Here is a 16,093-nt window from a genome sequence, read left to right as displayed (position 1 = left end):
TTGTAGACAGGCTGGTGGAGCAGTTTGTGGGACAGCGGGAGCTGCTTGTGGGCCGCGGAGATGAGCAAAGGAGTTCGTGGGGTGGCTGGCGGAGCGGAGCGGAGCGAAGGCCTATGGAGCTGTGGGGCGGTCAGCTTCAGATCACGTAAGGTGCCTCTTACCCCCGTCCCATCTCCACCCAGGTTGGGAGGTAAAGCTCCGCAGATAAACTTTCGAACTCTGGGGCTGCCCTGACCAGGGACAGAGACTTTTGGGCCATTGGACTTTTGGGACTTTGGGTGATTTGGGGTTGCTGGACTCAAGAACCAAAGGGAAAGGACACGCCCCAATTTGCCTGGGGTGGGGTTGTTTTTGCTCATGGGTTGTGTTATGAATCCTGTTGGTGGTGTTTCCCCAACATAATGCCACATTGTTTCTCTCTGTTATTAAAAGGCTTTTTGCTACACTCAGACTACGCGAGAGGGGAAGTATTGCCTCTTGGAGGCGCCCAGCGGGGGTGGTATATATTTGTCCCAGGTCACTGGGTGGGGGCTCGAGCCGGTTTGCATTGTGTTATTGGAATGGATCCCCTAGATATTGAACCCAGCCCTTGTTGCTGCCAACTCTGACGGGTGCCTCCAAGAGGCAATATTTCCCCTCTCGCAAGATTTCTCTAGATTTCGAACCCTAGATCCCCTAACCCTAAAAACAATTAGGAAAAGTAAACTGCAGTTTCTTTTCTTAAATACAAATAAAAGCAAAATTCCCTTTAATAACTTTCAAAGGTTATTGCAAAAAGCAGACAGACTTATCAAAATGTTTTTACTGTCAGGAGCCTGCCTGGCATTTACCTTTCTACCAAGAGCCTTATGTGCTTCTCCAATACGTTTAATGAAGTCATGATTTCTCACAAATAGGTCCTCAACTGTGCTGTAAAAACACTGCTGTTAAAGCCAAGTGCTTATGCACACACCCCATATCAGCGCTGAGAAACGAGGGCCATGTAACAACTGCAGTAGCTTTTGCAATCCACACGCCTTGTGCCTTGCCAGCGTTAATCTGTCAGCTGGTTTCATTCCCCTCAGAAAGCAGGGATTCCACGCGAGGGCAGATTAAATGCAAGTTGTAAATATTTCCCACAAGGCCACGGTGTGGTTGTGGTTGGAGTGGAAGGATTTCCAAGGGGCCCTCAGGTTTCAGGCTCTGGGCAGAGACTCTACTTTTGATCCCGTGATTGAGCAATGAGTAAGGCGGGTCAAAAAACGGGGGCTTTAAAGTCAGGCGCCTAAATCCATATTTCGGCAGCTTGCCGAGCAGGCAGCTTTTCAGCAGTGCTGCGGCCGAGCAGCTCCCCCTGGCGGTACTGGACGCTAGTGATCACCCAGCACTTTGTAAAACCCACCCATGTCTCTAGGTGCCTAAGCGTGGCCTTAGGAGCCTGACTCTAGCCACTTTTTCGACAAAACCGTTTGACTGTAGTAGCTCCACAAGGGGCAGTGGGTACCCCAGGGGCTCCAGTCACTAGCGGTTTGAAAGGATTCTCCATGACTGAGATCGTCCCTGGTGAGTTTATTAAAGACCATTGACAAGTGTCCTGAGTGGAACTGAGCCTCCCCATCTCACGCTGCCTTCAACAGAAACAGAGGGTGCTCAGCACCGCACCGGATTGGCCCTGGGGGCTGTCTGAGCTGGGCAGAACTCCAGTTCAGCCAGAGTCAGCATGCAGGACAAGGCCTTTATACGGTGCGGTTCGGCGGCCGGCGCCCACTGGGGCTAAGCCGCGCACACAGTTCACGTTATGTAACATCTTTGTTTAAGATGCTTGTTTGTGAGCAGCCTCAAGAACTTGCAGAAGTTGAAGAGCTGCCTGATTGGGATTGCAGACGCCGAGTGCAGGAGCAGCAGCCTAGCCGCTGAATAATAATCCTGCATTCTTTCTCTTGGGAGTGGGGAAATGGGCTTATTTTTCAAGGCGTCTCTGCCAAGCCATCGTGAAGTGCAAGACAAATGGCTAGAGAGGATGGCACAAATCCACTAGCAAACAAGGACCTCCTAGTGCTGGGGCCCAGCCGAGCCCAGCAGGTTGAATTCTTTCACAGATCAGCTCTGCATTCTGTGACATCTTGGTCTGTCAAGTACAATTACTATAATCTTCCACAGCCTTTCAGAATAAGGAACCCAGCTTAGAAGCCAGGCATCTACAGGATGAAAGCTGCCTTTGTGCCTGGGCAGACCTTGTGTGCAAGTCAGACATTAGGTATACAAAAGTGAGTTCTTTACGTGGCAGGAGAAGAAGTCAAAGGAAAACTTCGATGCTCATCTCCTTTAAGATCCTGCTGATTTTTGCCTGCGTTGCTCTGTGGAATAAACTGGAGCTGTCAGGGTGCCAGGAGCTGTGTGTTTGCACATTCCCTAGTGTTTAATGCAGCCCATGCCTCTCCACAGATTGTGTGGACAACACCACAGAACGACACGGAGCCTGCGACTCCCTGCAAGCGCAAGCCAAGAGGACAATTTGGAGGGACTGCCGGAGATTTGGGGGAGGCTTCCTGGACACTGAACTTGTACCATGGGAGCAGCTCACGGGAAAAAGGTAATGGGATGCCTTCATTCTTTGATGCTTCAGCATTGGTGGCTTTGAAGAGATGACACTTGTCTGCTCACATGTAGCTCTACTTCACCCCTTTGTGCGCTGCCCAGGCTGTTCAGTGGTGGATTAGAGACCAGAAGCCGCTGGTGTGGACGCAGGTGTCAAACGCTGTCAGCTGGGTGAAGTAATTCGATCTGATCAGATTGATAAATTGTCCTTCCTTTAGGGAGCTCTCTAGAGCCAATGAGGAGCGTGGGGTGGGACTGAACAGTGATATGTCTGGAAGCTGGAGGGTTACACAGACCCACACACACAGACACACACAGGGCTTAGTTTTTGCAATCACTGCCAATGACAATGTTCACTCACATATCTGATGTTTTTAATCCTGTCAGGGAAGGGCAGCAGAGTTTTACCAACTTAGCTTGTGACAGTTCTGAGCGATGTTGAAAGCAGGGCAGCATTTGGGTTCTGGCGCACTGGGGAGATGTGTCAAGTGAATGGGTGTGCAGGTCTGTAAATTGCATTCTCTGTAGATCATCTACAGTATGGCTCCAGGGGGGCATCAGCAAGCCAGCGCCAGAAGTGAAGGAGACCTCCTGGGATTGTTCTTGTTGCTCAACTCAGCACTCTGGCGTCACTAGTAGCTGCTCATGGCGTTCTTTTTTCATTTCATTAGTCTAAAAAAAATGCCAACGAGTTCCCCTGCAGTAAAGAGCACTCCTCTCTGGCCTGCCTACACACTTCTTGTCAAAAATGACCCTCCACAGGGAGAAAACATGTTAGAGGCTACAGCTGAGCAAATATTCATCACACATCATTTCTTTAATGTAGCCTCTTGTCTGTTTGAGAATCACCTGCAAGCAGCTCAGCATTTCCCCTGAATGTATTCATTAGGCAAAAGCATGACAGGTTCTCAGGAATATTTCTTGCCCTGTACATTGTTCACAGCTCACTCACCATGAAGTACGCAAGGCAGGATTCCTCTGTCAGTGAAACTCAGCTGAGACTCTCCCTCCCCTCATCCGCCAGGAGCGCTCTTTTAAAAGGTTTCCTCTCTTTCTCTTCTCTCATTAACTCCCCTCCCCCAGAAGGGCACATTCAGCGTCAGATCCCATTGGCAGAGAACAGAGGTGGCAGCAATTACGGATTCATAGATTCCAAGGCCAGGAGGGACCATTGTGATTATCTAGCCTGACTCCCTGTATAACACTGGCCCGAGACCCGCCACCAAAACAACCCCTACAGCAGAGCTTTTGGAAAAACATCCCATCCTGATCTCAAAACTGTCAGTGTTGGAGAATCCACCACAACCCTTGGGAAATTGTTCCAGTGGTTAATGACCTTTGCTGTCGAAAAATTACACTTTATTTTCAGTCTGAATTTGTCTAGCTTCAACTTCCAGCCATTGGATCTGGCTAGATCTTCCTCTGCTAGACTGCAGAGCCCATTATTAAATATTTCTTCCCTGCATAGGCACTTATAGACTGTGATCAAGTCACGCCTTAACTTTCTCTTTCTTCAGTTAGATAGATGGAGCTCATTAAGTCTCTCACTATAAGGCAAATTTTCTAATCCTTTCATCGTTCTCATGGCTCTTCTCTGAGCCCTCTCCAATTTATCGCCATTCTTCTTGAATTGTGGGCGTCAGACCTGGACACAGGACTCCAGCAGTGGTCGCACCAGTGCCAAATACAGAAGTAAAATAACCTTGCTTGCACCCAGTTTACCAAGCGAGCTCGATCACTCTGAATCAGGGACCTCTCCTCTGCATTACTTACCACTCCCTCAATTTTTGTGTCATCTGCAAACGTCCATAACCTATGGCCTTTTCGTCCATACACTCCAACACTGACACACAGTGCAGCTGCATTTGAACTGCACAGTGTAACTTCCTGCTCGAGGAGACATGCCTGTGCTACCTCTGACTGAGAGTAGCCACGGTGCTGGAAGTGGCAGGAGGGGATAGCCACCCCAACCATGGTACCATCGGAGCCCCTACGTCCATGCTCACAGCAGCTAGCCCCTACTGCTGCTCGCTCCCTGCGCGTATACTTCTAGCTCCATCAGGGATGTCTCATGGAGCTGGAGTTTGCACCTGGCTTGAATGATGATGTACCCGAAGTCTGCAGGACGGAGGACTGAATTTGTACCAAAGCAGCCCTGAAACACACTTCGATGCCTTCTAAGTTACACCAAGCCTTGTGCTAGGAGCTGAGCGGGGACAAGGTAACAGCATTTTTTAATTTAACAATAAAAACCCCCTCACAAGTGCTGCCCTGGGGCCAGTCCCCCCAATCGCCTGGCCTCTCCATAACCCCTGCGCAGTCGCTAGTGAATGGCAGCCCCCACAAAATACAGGCATTTCCAGTATAGCAGGCTTGACTCTGACAAGCTTCTGAAAGATGCTGGTTTGGAGACGACTTGATTTGGGTGGGTACAAACAAGGTCACAGATTTCACTTGCATTGCAACAACCACAACATTGCCTGGTTGGACAAAAGAATGTGGCCCTGGATAGCGGCGGTTAAGCAGGAAGACCTGTTAAAGGCTAATGACTTGTGGGTCCATTTTTTATGGTCTAGAGTGAATCTGATGGCAGTAGGAGGGAAAGCCCCTTTGCTCCTGTTTCCTAGGTATGGTTAGGTTGTGCATAAATGGTGCAATCCTTTCTTTCCTCCAGCACTGAGTTAAAGTCCATGGGACCGAACAGAAGCTAGCCTGGCTGATGGGCTGTAATCAGGGGTTCCCAAATGCTGACCTCCTTTCTCTGGCGTCCTTCGCAGGCATTTACAAACTCCCTGCGTGTGCTCAGACAAAGTTTCGCCTGATACATAAAAGTGAAGCAGCAAGAGCCGGATTTAACGTGCCTGCCACAATGTCTAGTGAGTAGCTCGGCCCTGGAAAACACAGGAACAAAGGACAAGGGACTAGCCAACCATAGGAGAACTGGCCTCGGGCAGCCATAGCAGCCCCTGAATGACACGCCTCTCTGCGGACAGTATCGGGGCTGTGGCCAGGATATAGCTATGCCCCACTGACAGCCCTTTGTGAGTCCTGCCAGCTAGCCCCAGTTGTTTGCTTTGTGGAGACGTTTGGCTCTGGTTATGTGGGTAGGACTTTCATCCATCCCCGCAGTATCTGAGCCCCTCCTGTGCTGCTGGATTCAGCCTCCCAGGTGTCCTGCTAGGCAGGGACGTCAGCAGTCCCACGTTATAGCTGGGGAACCTGAGCCATCCGATGAAGTGGGTTCTAGCCCACGAAAGCTTATGCCCAAATAAATGTGTTAGTCTCTAAGGTGCCACAAGGACTTCTCATTGTTTGAGCCAGAGAGGAGAAGTGACTCGCTCAGGGACACACAGGGTGTCTGTGGCAGGGGTGGGAATTGGGATTCTGTCTTGGGAATTGGGATTCTGTCCAGTCCGGTCTCTTAACCTCCTCTCCAGCTCCGATTTACATGGCTGGACCAGCCCTGTGCACAGGGCCCTGATGAACAGTACTGTGTACTCCTCGCTGCAGCCAAGGACTCAGGCCATAGCCTGTGCTCCTTGTCTCAGATGATGAGAACCGGGGATCTGCGACACTGACAGGCTGCGTGGAAGCGTACCCTGGGGCCCGCAGCGGGAGCCACACCGAGAGATTAGCAGTGTTTGTGCAACCTAAGGAAAGACATCTGCCGCCACACACGACAGGCACAAGGTGGGACTAGGGCCTGCACGAGGAGCGAGCTGATCGCCTGTGAGAGTCAAGGAGGAATTTTCCATCCTGGCACATTGGTGCTGTGTGGGAGGAGCATTACTGCCCAGTGGCATGTTAGTATTGGTCCCTCTGGACCAGCTGGCTCTTCTTTTCCCATGTATGACATCTCCTGCGTGAGCTCCTCCTCCCCAGCTGTACCTGCCGGTCCTGGCCAGGTTGTGCTAACGGAGACTGCGTGGTGGTTTTCTCCAAGTCTTCACAGGCGTCATTAAGAGCTGCATTAAATACGCTGCCCCAGACAGCTGGCTTCCCTCAGCCAGGCCCAGGAAAGCTCCGGTGTAAAGAGCAGGACCTGCACAAGGAAGTGCCCAAGGGCTAAGCCTGATATGGGGCTTCACGCACGTCACACCCAAGCTAGGACTGAAGTCAGGAGCTGTCCCAGCTTCGTACCTCTCAGATTTAGAACAGAACGGCAGCACTGAGGGATTAAAATAAGTGGATTGTGATGTACAGGACATCAGCAGAACAATAGGACTTAGCAAAGAACGCCAGTGTGTCCGCAGGGCATTAGCCGCCAGCCCTAGGTCAGGGATCTGATGCAATTCCCCCTTCCAGGGCTGCAGCCGCTTCACCATCGCTGCCTCATGTGGGGACACCGGCTCCGCATGGATCGGCTCCAGAGCTATCAACCGCAAGATCGGGGCTAAACCAGGGACAAGATGCAATGGGAGGCGCAGAACATGGCCGAGGGCAGGAAGGAGGAGATCAGGGTGAAAAGGTCTCAGGGCCAGGCCCTCTGCCCAGTGCTTTGCACAGCACAGGCTCCGCAGTCACCAGTAAGATAGAGGGGAATAAAGGCAATGGGGGGGTTATTAGATTTATAGTGGATCGACCTAGGCTAATCTAGCTCACCAGCCCTGTCTGGGAGTGACTCCAGAGACTGGTTTGCAGTTCTGAGGAGAGACTGCAGGAAGCGTTGTGGGACGGAAGTGGAATTGCTCTTTCATGTCTCTGCTGTTGTGTCTGGGGTTTCCTTGCATCTGTTGCTCACCAGCACATTTAAGACATTAGCAATGCTGGCCCCAAGCTTTGGCTGGCAGAGCCGGCCACCTTCTCAGTGGCAGTTCTGGCTACACACTGGCTACACATTCTCCGGAATGTCAGGCTTCCACAACACTGCAAAGACATTACCCTGGTGTCGGCTCATCTTCGGTTCCCCTTCCCTTGCAGCCGGGAGCGCGGCTTGCAGGTATGAAATATTGAAGGCAGCAGTCCAATGGTTTAGGAAGAAGGCTTCAGACAATGACCAGGGGGGTTGCTTAAGCAAATGAAGCATGCTGCACCAGCCTGGTCGTCTATTTTAAATTCTCCTTGTGGAGAGGTGTAGTTATAGTCAAGGGGAAGGGTCTGGCGTCTCTGAGAACTGGAGATATGCCGTAGGTCAAGAGTGTTAAACTGGAAGCAGCAGCTGGAACTGAAAACTCCACCAAAGCCGTGAAGTCAGCCTGTGTAACTCATTTCTTTATTTACTGCCACGGTGCTCTACTCCTCGGCCTGTCAGTATTTCTAGTCTGTTATAGGGCAAGCCCACCTGCAGCACCCCCCAGTGGAAGAACAGGCATGCTGGCCTCAAATTCCTTCCTTCAGAGTCCCCATTAACGTCACACAGGCTTTCTTGTCTCAATAATTCCCTCCTTTGGGACAGTTTATTACCAAAACATAGTTAAAATACTCCATAACAAAAGCTCCAGACTCAGTCCACTTCTCCATAGTCGCCACTGTTTATAGTCCTTAATGCTTCACATTGTCCAGTCCACTGACCTAGCACATACCACATGCCCGCGTCTTCCACCACACCCAGATACTTCTTTGGACCTTTCAGCAAGACAGCCACCCCAGCCCGCACAGCTGGACTGTAACCATGCTCTTCCCAGCAGGAACCCCCACATCCTCTCTGCTGGGAGTTCTGCCTCACCAGGGGACCACCCATATCCGCCCCCTTTTCCAGCTCCCAGCCGCCGGTGGATAAGCCCCTCTGCTGCTCACAAATTCCCGAAACATCGGACATTCACGCACTTCTGGGAACAGCATGGGCCCGCCCCCACCAGCATGACCTCACATGCCCGGCGTGTGCAAGGTCCCGCCACATGGGGGACGCCATTTTCTAGAGCGCCCCGGCCCCGCCAGCCTGACCCGCTTCCAGCGGGCGAGGTTAGGTCAGAGGGGTGGAGTGGCGCCCTCTTCAGAATGGTGCCCCCATCTGATACTGGACAAAACCACCTCTGGTTTTCTCCTAGGACCGGATGGAGGACAAACCAGCCAAAGAGAGGCCAGGCCGGAATCAAACCAGACAAGTGGCCTCCCTATCCACTTCCCCTTGCCCTCAGCCCTCTCTGGCCCTTTGCTCTGGCTCTCCAGCTTTGATGCCAGGAGGCAACTCCCTCAGCTGTTCTCCTGCCTTCAGCCCCGCCGCGTCCCAGCTCTCCAGTGTGGCAACTCCACAAGCAAATGCCTCCACTACTCTCATCTTCTGCCTTCGACCAGGAACCACCTACAGCTTCCTTCAGGGACCTCCTGCAACCTCCCAATCTCTGGCCTCCCAGGCAGCTCTCACTGCCCCTTCCTGACCAGCTCTTCTCTTTAGAGCCCCGGTGCCCTCTTTTAAGCCCAAATGGGGTCAGCTGACCCATCACAGGTGGCCTCTTCCCTTGCCACCATGTGACTCACGCAAACACATTTAAGGATGCTACATAAAAATAAAATATACCACACAGATGTTGCCAGGATCACTAGAACTGCTCTGTACTCGGCTGTATTTCTGCCAGTGTCCTGTATCCCCTCACTCCCACATCTCTGTATTACTTTTCTGACTGCTGCTGATCATCGAGATAGTTAAACACACCCAAGAGCTTACCTCTCTTGTAATCAACTCATTCTGTCAGTTCCACTTATCCACAGACAATGACACAGCCCAGTGACGGAGACATCAGCCACTGGTATGGGAAACCGGTTGTCACCAGGCCCCAAGTCCATAGGAAGTGAAAGCAAAGCAGCTTGTAGCCTTTGATAGCCTGTAATCTCTGGAGAGCTGAGCTGCTCCCGATTTAGAGCAGCTACCATTACAGCAGTCAGTGCTATGTGCTGTGCGAGCCGTAGTGTAATGGTACCTACTGTGCAACTTTACATTCCATCCGTTTCATAGGTGCACAGATTCACGGATATTTAGGTCAGAAGGGACCGTTACAATCGTCTAGTCTGACCTCCTGCACAACGCAGGCCACAGAATCTCACCCACCAACTCCTGTAACAAATCCCTCACCTATGTCTGAGCTACTGAAGTCCTCAAATCGTGGTTTAAAGACTTCAAGAAGCAGAGAATCCTCCAGCAAGTGACCCGGGCCCCATGCTACAGAGGAAGGCAAAAAAAACCCAGGGCCTCTGCCAATCTGCCTTGGAGGAAAATTCCTTCCCAACCCCAAATATGGTGATCAGCTAAATCCTGAGCATAAGGACAAGATTCACCAGCCAGACACCCAACTGACACGGTATATCAGGCTATTGCTGAGATCATACTGCAGCACTACAGAAGTTAAAGAAAGTTGCATACTTCAACTCTTTTCTATTTAAGAAGCTTCAGATAAGAGTGAGCTCTTCCTACTAATTTCTTCAGATTTTTACCTACCGTCCCCTCCCAAGTATAAAGACAGCTCCCCAAGAAATGAAACGGTACCTTGATTGTTCAAAGGTACGGAGTCCCTGTAGCTCCCATTGATGCAAACACAGGATAGTCCAAAATAGCCCTGTTGTTTCAAAATGACCCTGCTTCCTGCAATTTCAAATAAAATATGGTTAGTCATACATTAATTGCAAGTACGATCATTTCATCAAACCAGATAATTCATGCTGCACAGATGACGAATGCTACAAGAGTCAATATTTCAATTCTAAAATACAAGCTAAATCCTGGAATAAAATCCCTAGAAGGAAATGGGCTAATATTACTTATACTTACCTCTTCTCTAACGGGAGGAGAACTGTGCATTGATAAATAACAGGTCCCTTGCCCTTTTCATTGGCTTTGGTACAGGTAACAAAGTAAAGCCATGTGACCGTATGTTCATAAGAGGTGTCTCTTTCAAAGCTTAGTCCATGGTAAGGCTGTCCCAGATTACGAGCATCTACCTCTTGAATCTGCCACTGGCACAGCAAAGGTAGCAAATAAAGAACTAAGGAAAAGTTGTGTTTCTTTTGGTTCTTCCTCCTCCAGTTCTCAGTATGGCAGGAGGCAGCGATGCCATTTTTATCAGTGTCACCAGACTGCTGAACAGATGAGTTCTCTTCCAAGCCTCACAGGTGGATCAGCATCTGAACGCAAGCACAACCTCAAGCATTGTAGCCCAACCAACCCTAAAAGGAGGGCTTCCTTTTCTGAAGAGCATATTGTTAATGAGCATCTGTTTGCCACAGACTGGACATTGGGTCAAAGCAGCACCTAATATAATTCCATTTGTTCCAATGGAGTTTACACCAGGGAAGAGTTTGACCCTTTCTCTTGAATGGTGCCTGCTGTGAAAAGGCAAGAAGCTGGCAGTGAGCAGAGCTCTTAAATGCTAAAAGGAAGTTTAAAGGGAAAATCTATGTTACTAAATGGAAAATTCATATTGACCAAAAGCCGCTTCTCTCCCTTGGAGCTTTTGGAAACTCTTGTCCTGGCCATTAGAATGCTGGGCCATTCTTTTGGAAAGAGAAGTGCAGAGAAACGGCAAACAAGAGCAGCAGTGTTTGTGGCTGGCAGGACAGAGAAGGGCTTTATCATGCGAGCCAGAAGCGGGCTAGTTCATTGACTGCAAGGCAAAGTGCAAGGAAGAAAGAACTCTGATTTCCGGGGGATTAACATGTAATGCCAGCCAGCCACTCCGAGAGCCTGATCATGATTCCACCAGAGTTATAGATCCTGGAACTTCCATTTAACGGGAGGAACTGGAACTGGGGTCCCAGATGTGATTACTCAAAGACTGCTCTGTTCAATCTGCAGCTCAGTTCCCCTTTCCTTCCTTCGAAAGCTCATTAACCTCCTCCGGCATCAGCTGGAAAGCAACAACCAGTAACAATACCAGCCTCAGAAATCAAACGGGAAAATGGAACAGAATGGGCCAGGTTCTCAGCTGCTATAAATCAGTAGTTCCATTTAAATCAATAGAGCTTATGCAAATTTACAGCAGCTGAGGATATGCCCCAAAATGCATTTATGTGTACATACAGCTATCCCCAAGTTAGTTGTTAATCCTAATTAAACTGGAAACGCCAATTCTGAAAGGCAGAGCAAAACTCACTGGCTGGAAGCTGACGCCTTTGTGCTCCAAGAAAGGGATGTTGGGGAAGGCAGGAGCATCTGCACGGGAGGAGGATAAAGCCAGGGGGAAAGAGCATTTGCTTAGATTCAGAGATCCCATGGCCAGAAGAGACCACTGCAATCACGTAGTCTGACCTCTTGCATAGCCCAGGGCAGAGACCGGCCCCACAGTAACCTCTAGAGCAGATCTAGAAAAACAGCCCGTCTGGATTTCAAAATGGTGAGAATCCACCACGACCCCTGAGTAATTGTTCCAGTGGTTAATGAACCTCAGTGTTACAAACCAACACCTTATTTCCAGTGTGACTTTGTCTAGCTTCAACTTCCAGCCATTGGATCCAGTTAGACCTTTCGCTGCTAGACTGAAGAGCCTATTAATTAAATATTTGTTCCCTGTGATCCCTTCTAGGCTGTGATCACGTCACCCCTTAACTTTCTCTTTGTTAAACTAAAGAGCCTGAGCTCCTTGCATCTATTACTGTAAGGCAGGTTTTCTAATCCTTTAATCATTCTCATGGCTCTTCTCTGAGCCCTCTCCAATTTATCACCATCCTTCTTGAACTGTGGGCACCAGAACTGGACACAGGATTCCAGCAGCAGGCACCCCACTGCCAAATACAGGGGCGAAATAACCTCTCTACTCCTACTTGAGATTCCCCTCTTTATGCATCCAAGGATCGCATTAGCCCTTTTGGCCACAGCATTGCATTTTGAGCTGACTATCCACCATCACTCCCAAATCTTTGTCACAGTCGCTGCTTCCCAGGAGAGAGTCCCCCAGCCTGTAAGCGTGACCTACATTCTTTGGTCCTAGATGGACACATTTACATTTAGCCACATTAAAATGCATATTGTTGCTTGTGCCCAGTTTGCCAAGAGATCCAGAACGCTCTGCATCAGTGACCTGTCCTCTGCATTATTTATCACTCTCCCAATGTGTGTGTCATCTACAAACTTTATCAGTGACGATTTGATGTTTTCTTCCAGGTCATCGATAAAAAATGTTAAATAGTGTAGGGCCAAGAACGCCCCCCACAGGACTCCATTGGAAACGCAGTGGTGCTGCTCAGTGGTGACTCCCTGTTCCAACGCTGGGGGTAGCAGGGTATGCTGGTTGGGGGGAGAGACACTGTGAGTCTATGAAACAATTGCCCTACGTGTGGTTACAGGCTATACTGACCTTAAAGAACTCTTCGTTTATGGCCAGAAAAGCATGCAGGTGTGAGATGCTGTAGGACTGATGGGAATGGCTTGTGTTGTGCTGTGAAGGCTGGGTGCCCCCAGGCATTGCAGGGGACACTGATGCCCAGGCCAGAGTTCCCAGGAGGACCCGCACTTTTGGATTGTTCCTAGCTCTTTTGTGTAGCTGTTAAGCAAAACCCAGTTTGGACATTGCCGACTCTCCACGTTCCCCTCAGCTTTCTAAGGGCAGCCTCTCCGCACCTGTGCTCTGCAGGAGCACGTCCATCCTGCTAGAAGAGCAGCAGCCTTCGCCGCATATCTGTGCAGGACACGCCCCCTTTGGGCAATGGGACCATCGATGGCAAGGCCCAAAAGGCAGAGCAAGCGGGGCTGGTGGTCACTAAACGCTGCCAGGTGTTTTGAGAGAAGATCCAAAAATCAGCTGTAGCTGTGGGAGGAGGAGTGGGGGGGGTCCCTTGCATTTTCCATAATAAACACTTCTGTTCAGGAATCAGAAGAGTTTCGCTAGAATGACTGGCCTGGCTGGTGCTGAAACGACACCTGTTTGTGTCTCCTAGCACTGGCGAGCTTGTTGAAGACCAGTTGGCTCTGATGCAAAGATAAGCGTGCGCACTCTCTCTCCATGCAGCGCTGTTAGGGCTGGGGAGACTCGGGGCAGTGTGTCCACCTTGGCATGTGGCAAGGTTGGCGTGAGCTGGGGGATGAATCCAGTGGCTGTTTGTGGTCTGAATGTCCTCACAGCTCCGTCCACAGGAATCCCTGCAGCCTGCTTCATGATGCCACGTCCCCTCCCTTCTCCTTTTCCTCCTGTGTCCTCCTTCTGACCCTGGCAGCCTCTCCAAGCTGGCTTATAGCCAAACCTCTCTCGGGAGGAGCATGCCTTTCTTACAGCACTAGAGCCAGGCAGAGGGACAATTTCATTCCCAAAGGCTTTCCCACCTCATTTTATGCTTATCCCTATGGGCTAATTTCAGTCATGGTCAGCTAGGCACCACATTTGTGCCTTTGCACAGAATACTCAAAGGCGTCCGCAGCACCCTGGCCTCACACAGCCAACAGGTTGGTAGTTGTTCAGTAATTAATAGCAATCATTGTTTGCAGTGGCCAAAAAGCCACCCCTTTTGCTTTATTTGGTGGAAAGGGGTTCCCCAGCCTTTACTTCCCTCCAGGCCCTCACCTGCAGCTCGCTCCCGCCCTCCCTTTGGCTCCCTTCAGCAGCAGTACATCAGCCAAAAGGATCAATGCAGAGTGCCAGGAGGGGCTCTCTGCCCATGGGTCTGCTCTTCATGGCACTTCAGCTCTGACAGGCAGCAAAAAATGGCCAGTTTGGAGCTGCATTCCTAGCCACGGGGCTAGTGGGTTAGCCCCACATGCTGGGGTTTTTGTGCCAACTGCATTACTGACTGCCCTGCTAAGATGGACAGTCTGACACTGGGACCTTCTGCCTTTTGTAATTAAAGATATGCCTGAGCCAAACCCCATAGCCACAGCCTGGCAAATGTTGTTGACACTCAGACTCCAAAACCAGATCCACACCCAAATTTCTGACTGCTCCAGATCAGCTAGACCAAAACTCTATCCTGAGCAACCGTGAGTTTTGGGGTTGGGTGTCAAAATCTGGGCTTGACCAATGAGTCTTGGGCCCTTCACTATTTTCCAGATTTCTTGTGGAACCGAGATCTCTGAGCTTTGTTACCAGGAGGAAAAGGAAAAGCAGCTCAGTGGTTTGTGAAGCAAAGAAAGCCCAAGGGTAATTAAAGAGCCCAGCTTGCTGACAGGCCTCAGACTCTGGGCTTTCACTGCAGCCGCAGTCTAGGGAGGAGAATAAGCTCATGTCACTTTGACATGCCCACAGAAAATGCCCTGATGTACAGCTGAACGCACTGGGCAGGAAGCAAAAGAGAGATGCTGTCTTCCATCCCTAAGAGATCATTTGAATAGAACTAAAGGGACTGAATTCTGCTGACACTTTGGCCAAATGCCACCTGCTGCATTTGGGAGGCTGCAGAAAGCATTTCTAGACAGATCACTGGCCCACAGAATAGAGTTCCTTTTAGGACTTTTTTGCACAATTATGCACACTCGTGTGCATGCGCTCACACACACACAATCATTCTAACTGATCTAGCTTTTTCAAGCAGACAATCCCAAATGTATTATTGCTGGGTGAAATTCACCCAGTAGGGTAAGGCACCAGAGGAGAGTCTGAAAAGCAAACAGAGCTGCTACAATTCTACTTTATAGCCTGGGAGCTGTGGAAGAGGGGAATTTCGTATCCCCGGTGTGCAGTGGAGTGGGCTCAGTACCACCGTCTCAGGAACCATTTACTTCCCCAATGTGGGGTCAACAAAAAACAGAGCAGCTGAGAAATCTGGGTATTTTCTTTTGCTCTTTCTCCTAAAACTGTTTCCTTTGGGCCCTTCAGAAATCCAGGCAGTTCTCCCACGCTTAGGCAGTGCCCAGTCTGAACTTCCAGTCTGGAGTACAGGCTCCAGATTTAGGACAGCCGCTCTTAGCCCGACAGGAGCCCTTTTGTAGCCAGTCCCAGTTTCAGGGGAGAGTGTATAGCAGGAGATGGGACTGACAAAGCCAAGTAAAAGCTCAGCTGGGGAGCAGCCTGGTCTGTGGAATAGGAGAGGCAGGTGGAGTCGTTAGTGGGAAAGTGACCAGAGCCATCACTGCCCAGGAAAAGCACCAGCTGACAGATCTGTGCCAGCTCGCTGACTCCCAAATCAAAACTGATTCAAGTCTTTGCTGGGCTGCTGCTGTGTCTTTGTTCCTTGGGGTTTGCATTTCGACTGAGCCACTCACATTTCAAGGAAACTTCAGGAAGTAGCAAAATAAGAAGAATAATTTGGGGGTGGGGGGCTGTCATCCCCACAGAATCCTTGAACTCTTACTGCTGCGATCTCTCCATAGCCAACTACTGCTATGCAGCCACCTCTGGGGTGGGACCATGGCTGACAGGTGCACAATTTGCTCAGCTTCTACTGTACAGAAGTCTGGACAGGGGAAGTGTTGGCCAAAGATGCTGGGGCAAACCGCTAAGCTAGCAATAAACACGCTGCCACAACGTCCACAAACAATCTCTAGCCCGTCTCCTCGGCCAAAAGCTGGGAGTGGACGACATGAGATGGCTCACTCGAAGATCGCCTGTTCCGTTCATTCCCTCTGGGACACCTGGCATCGGCCACTGTTGGCAGACAGGACACTGGGCCGGATGGACCTTTGGCCTGACTCAGTCTGGCCGTTCTTAGGTTTTTCTCCATG

The 16,093-nt window shown here is 50.3% G+C and overlaps 1 protein-coding gene across 3 annotated transcripts in view; it reads left to right on the top strand.

Annotated features, from left to right (window-relative positions):
• The window catches only part of FAM107A (family with sequence similarity 107 member A), a 71,586-nt gene continuing 55,493 nt past the window's right edge, over positions 1-16,093 (top strand). Inside the window, exons 1-2 of one of the 3 annotated variants that reach the window (XM_073350914.2) lie at positions 1-145; positions 2,425-2,572. In XM_073350914.2, the coding sequence (XP_073207015.1) occupies positions 2,549-2,572 (24 nt within the window). In that variant the 5' untranslated portion in view covers positions 1-145; positions 2,425-2,548. Of the gene's footprint in view, positions 146-1,900; positions 2,573-16,093 lie in introns of those variants that run through there. The other 2 variants (XR_012159744.2, XM_073350913.2) reach the window with 2 other exon arrangements.

The sequence above is a fragment of the Lepidochelys kempii genome, chromosome 7, assembly GCF_965140285.1.
Source record: "Lepidochelys kempii isolate rLepKem1 chromosome 7, rLepKem1.hap1, whole genome shotgun sequence".
Classification (NCBI taxonomy): domain Eukaryota; kingdom Metazoa; phylum Chordata; order Testudines; family Cheloniidae; genus Lepidochelys; species Lepidochelys kempii.
The sequence above is the reverse complement of the archived record's forward strand: the minus strand, read 5'-3'. Positions and strand labels throughout refer to the sequence as shown.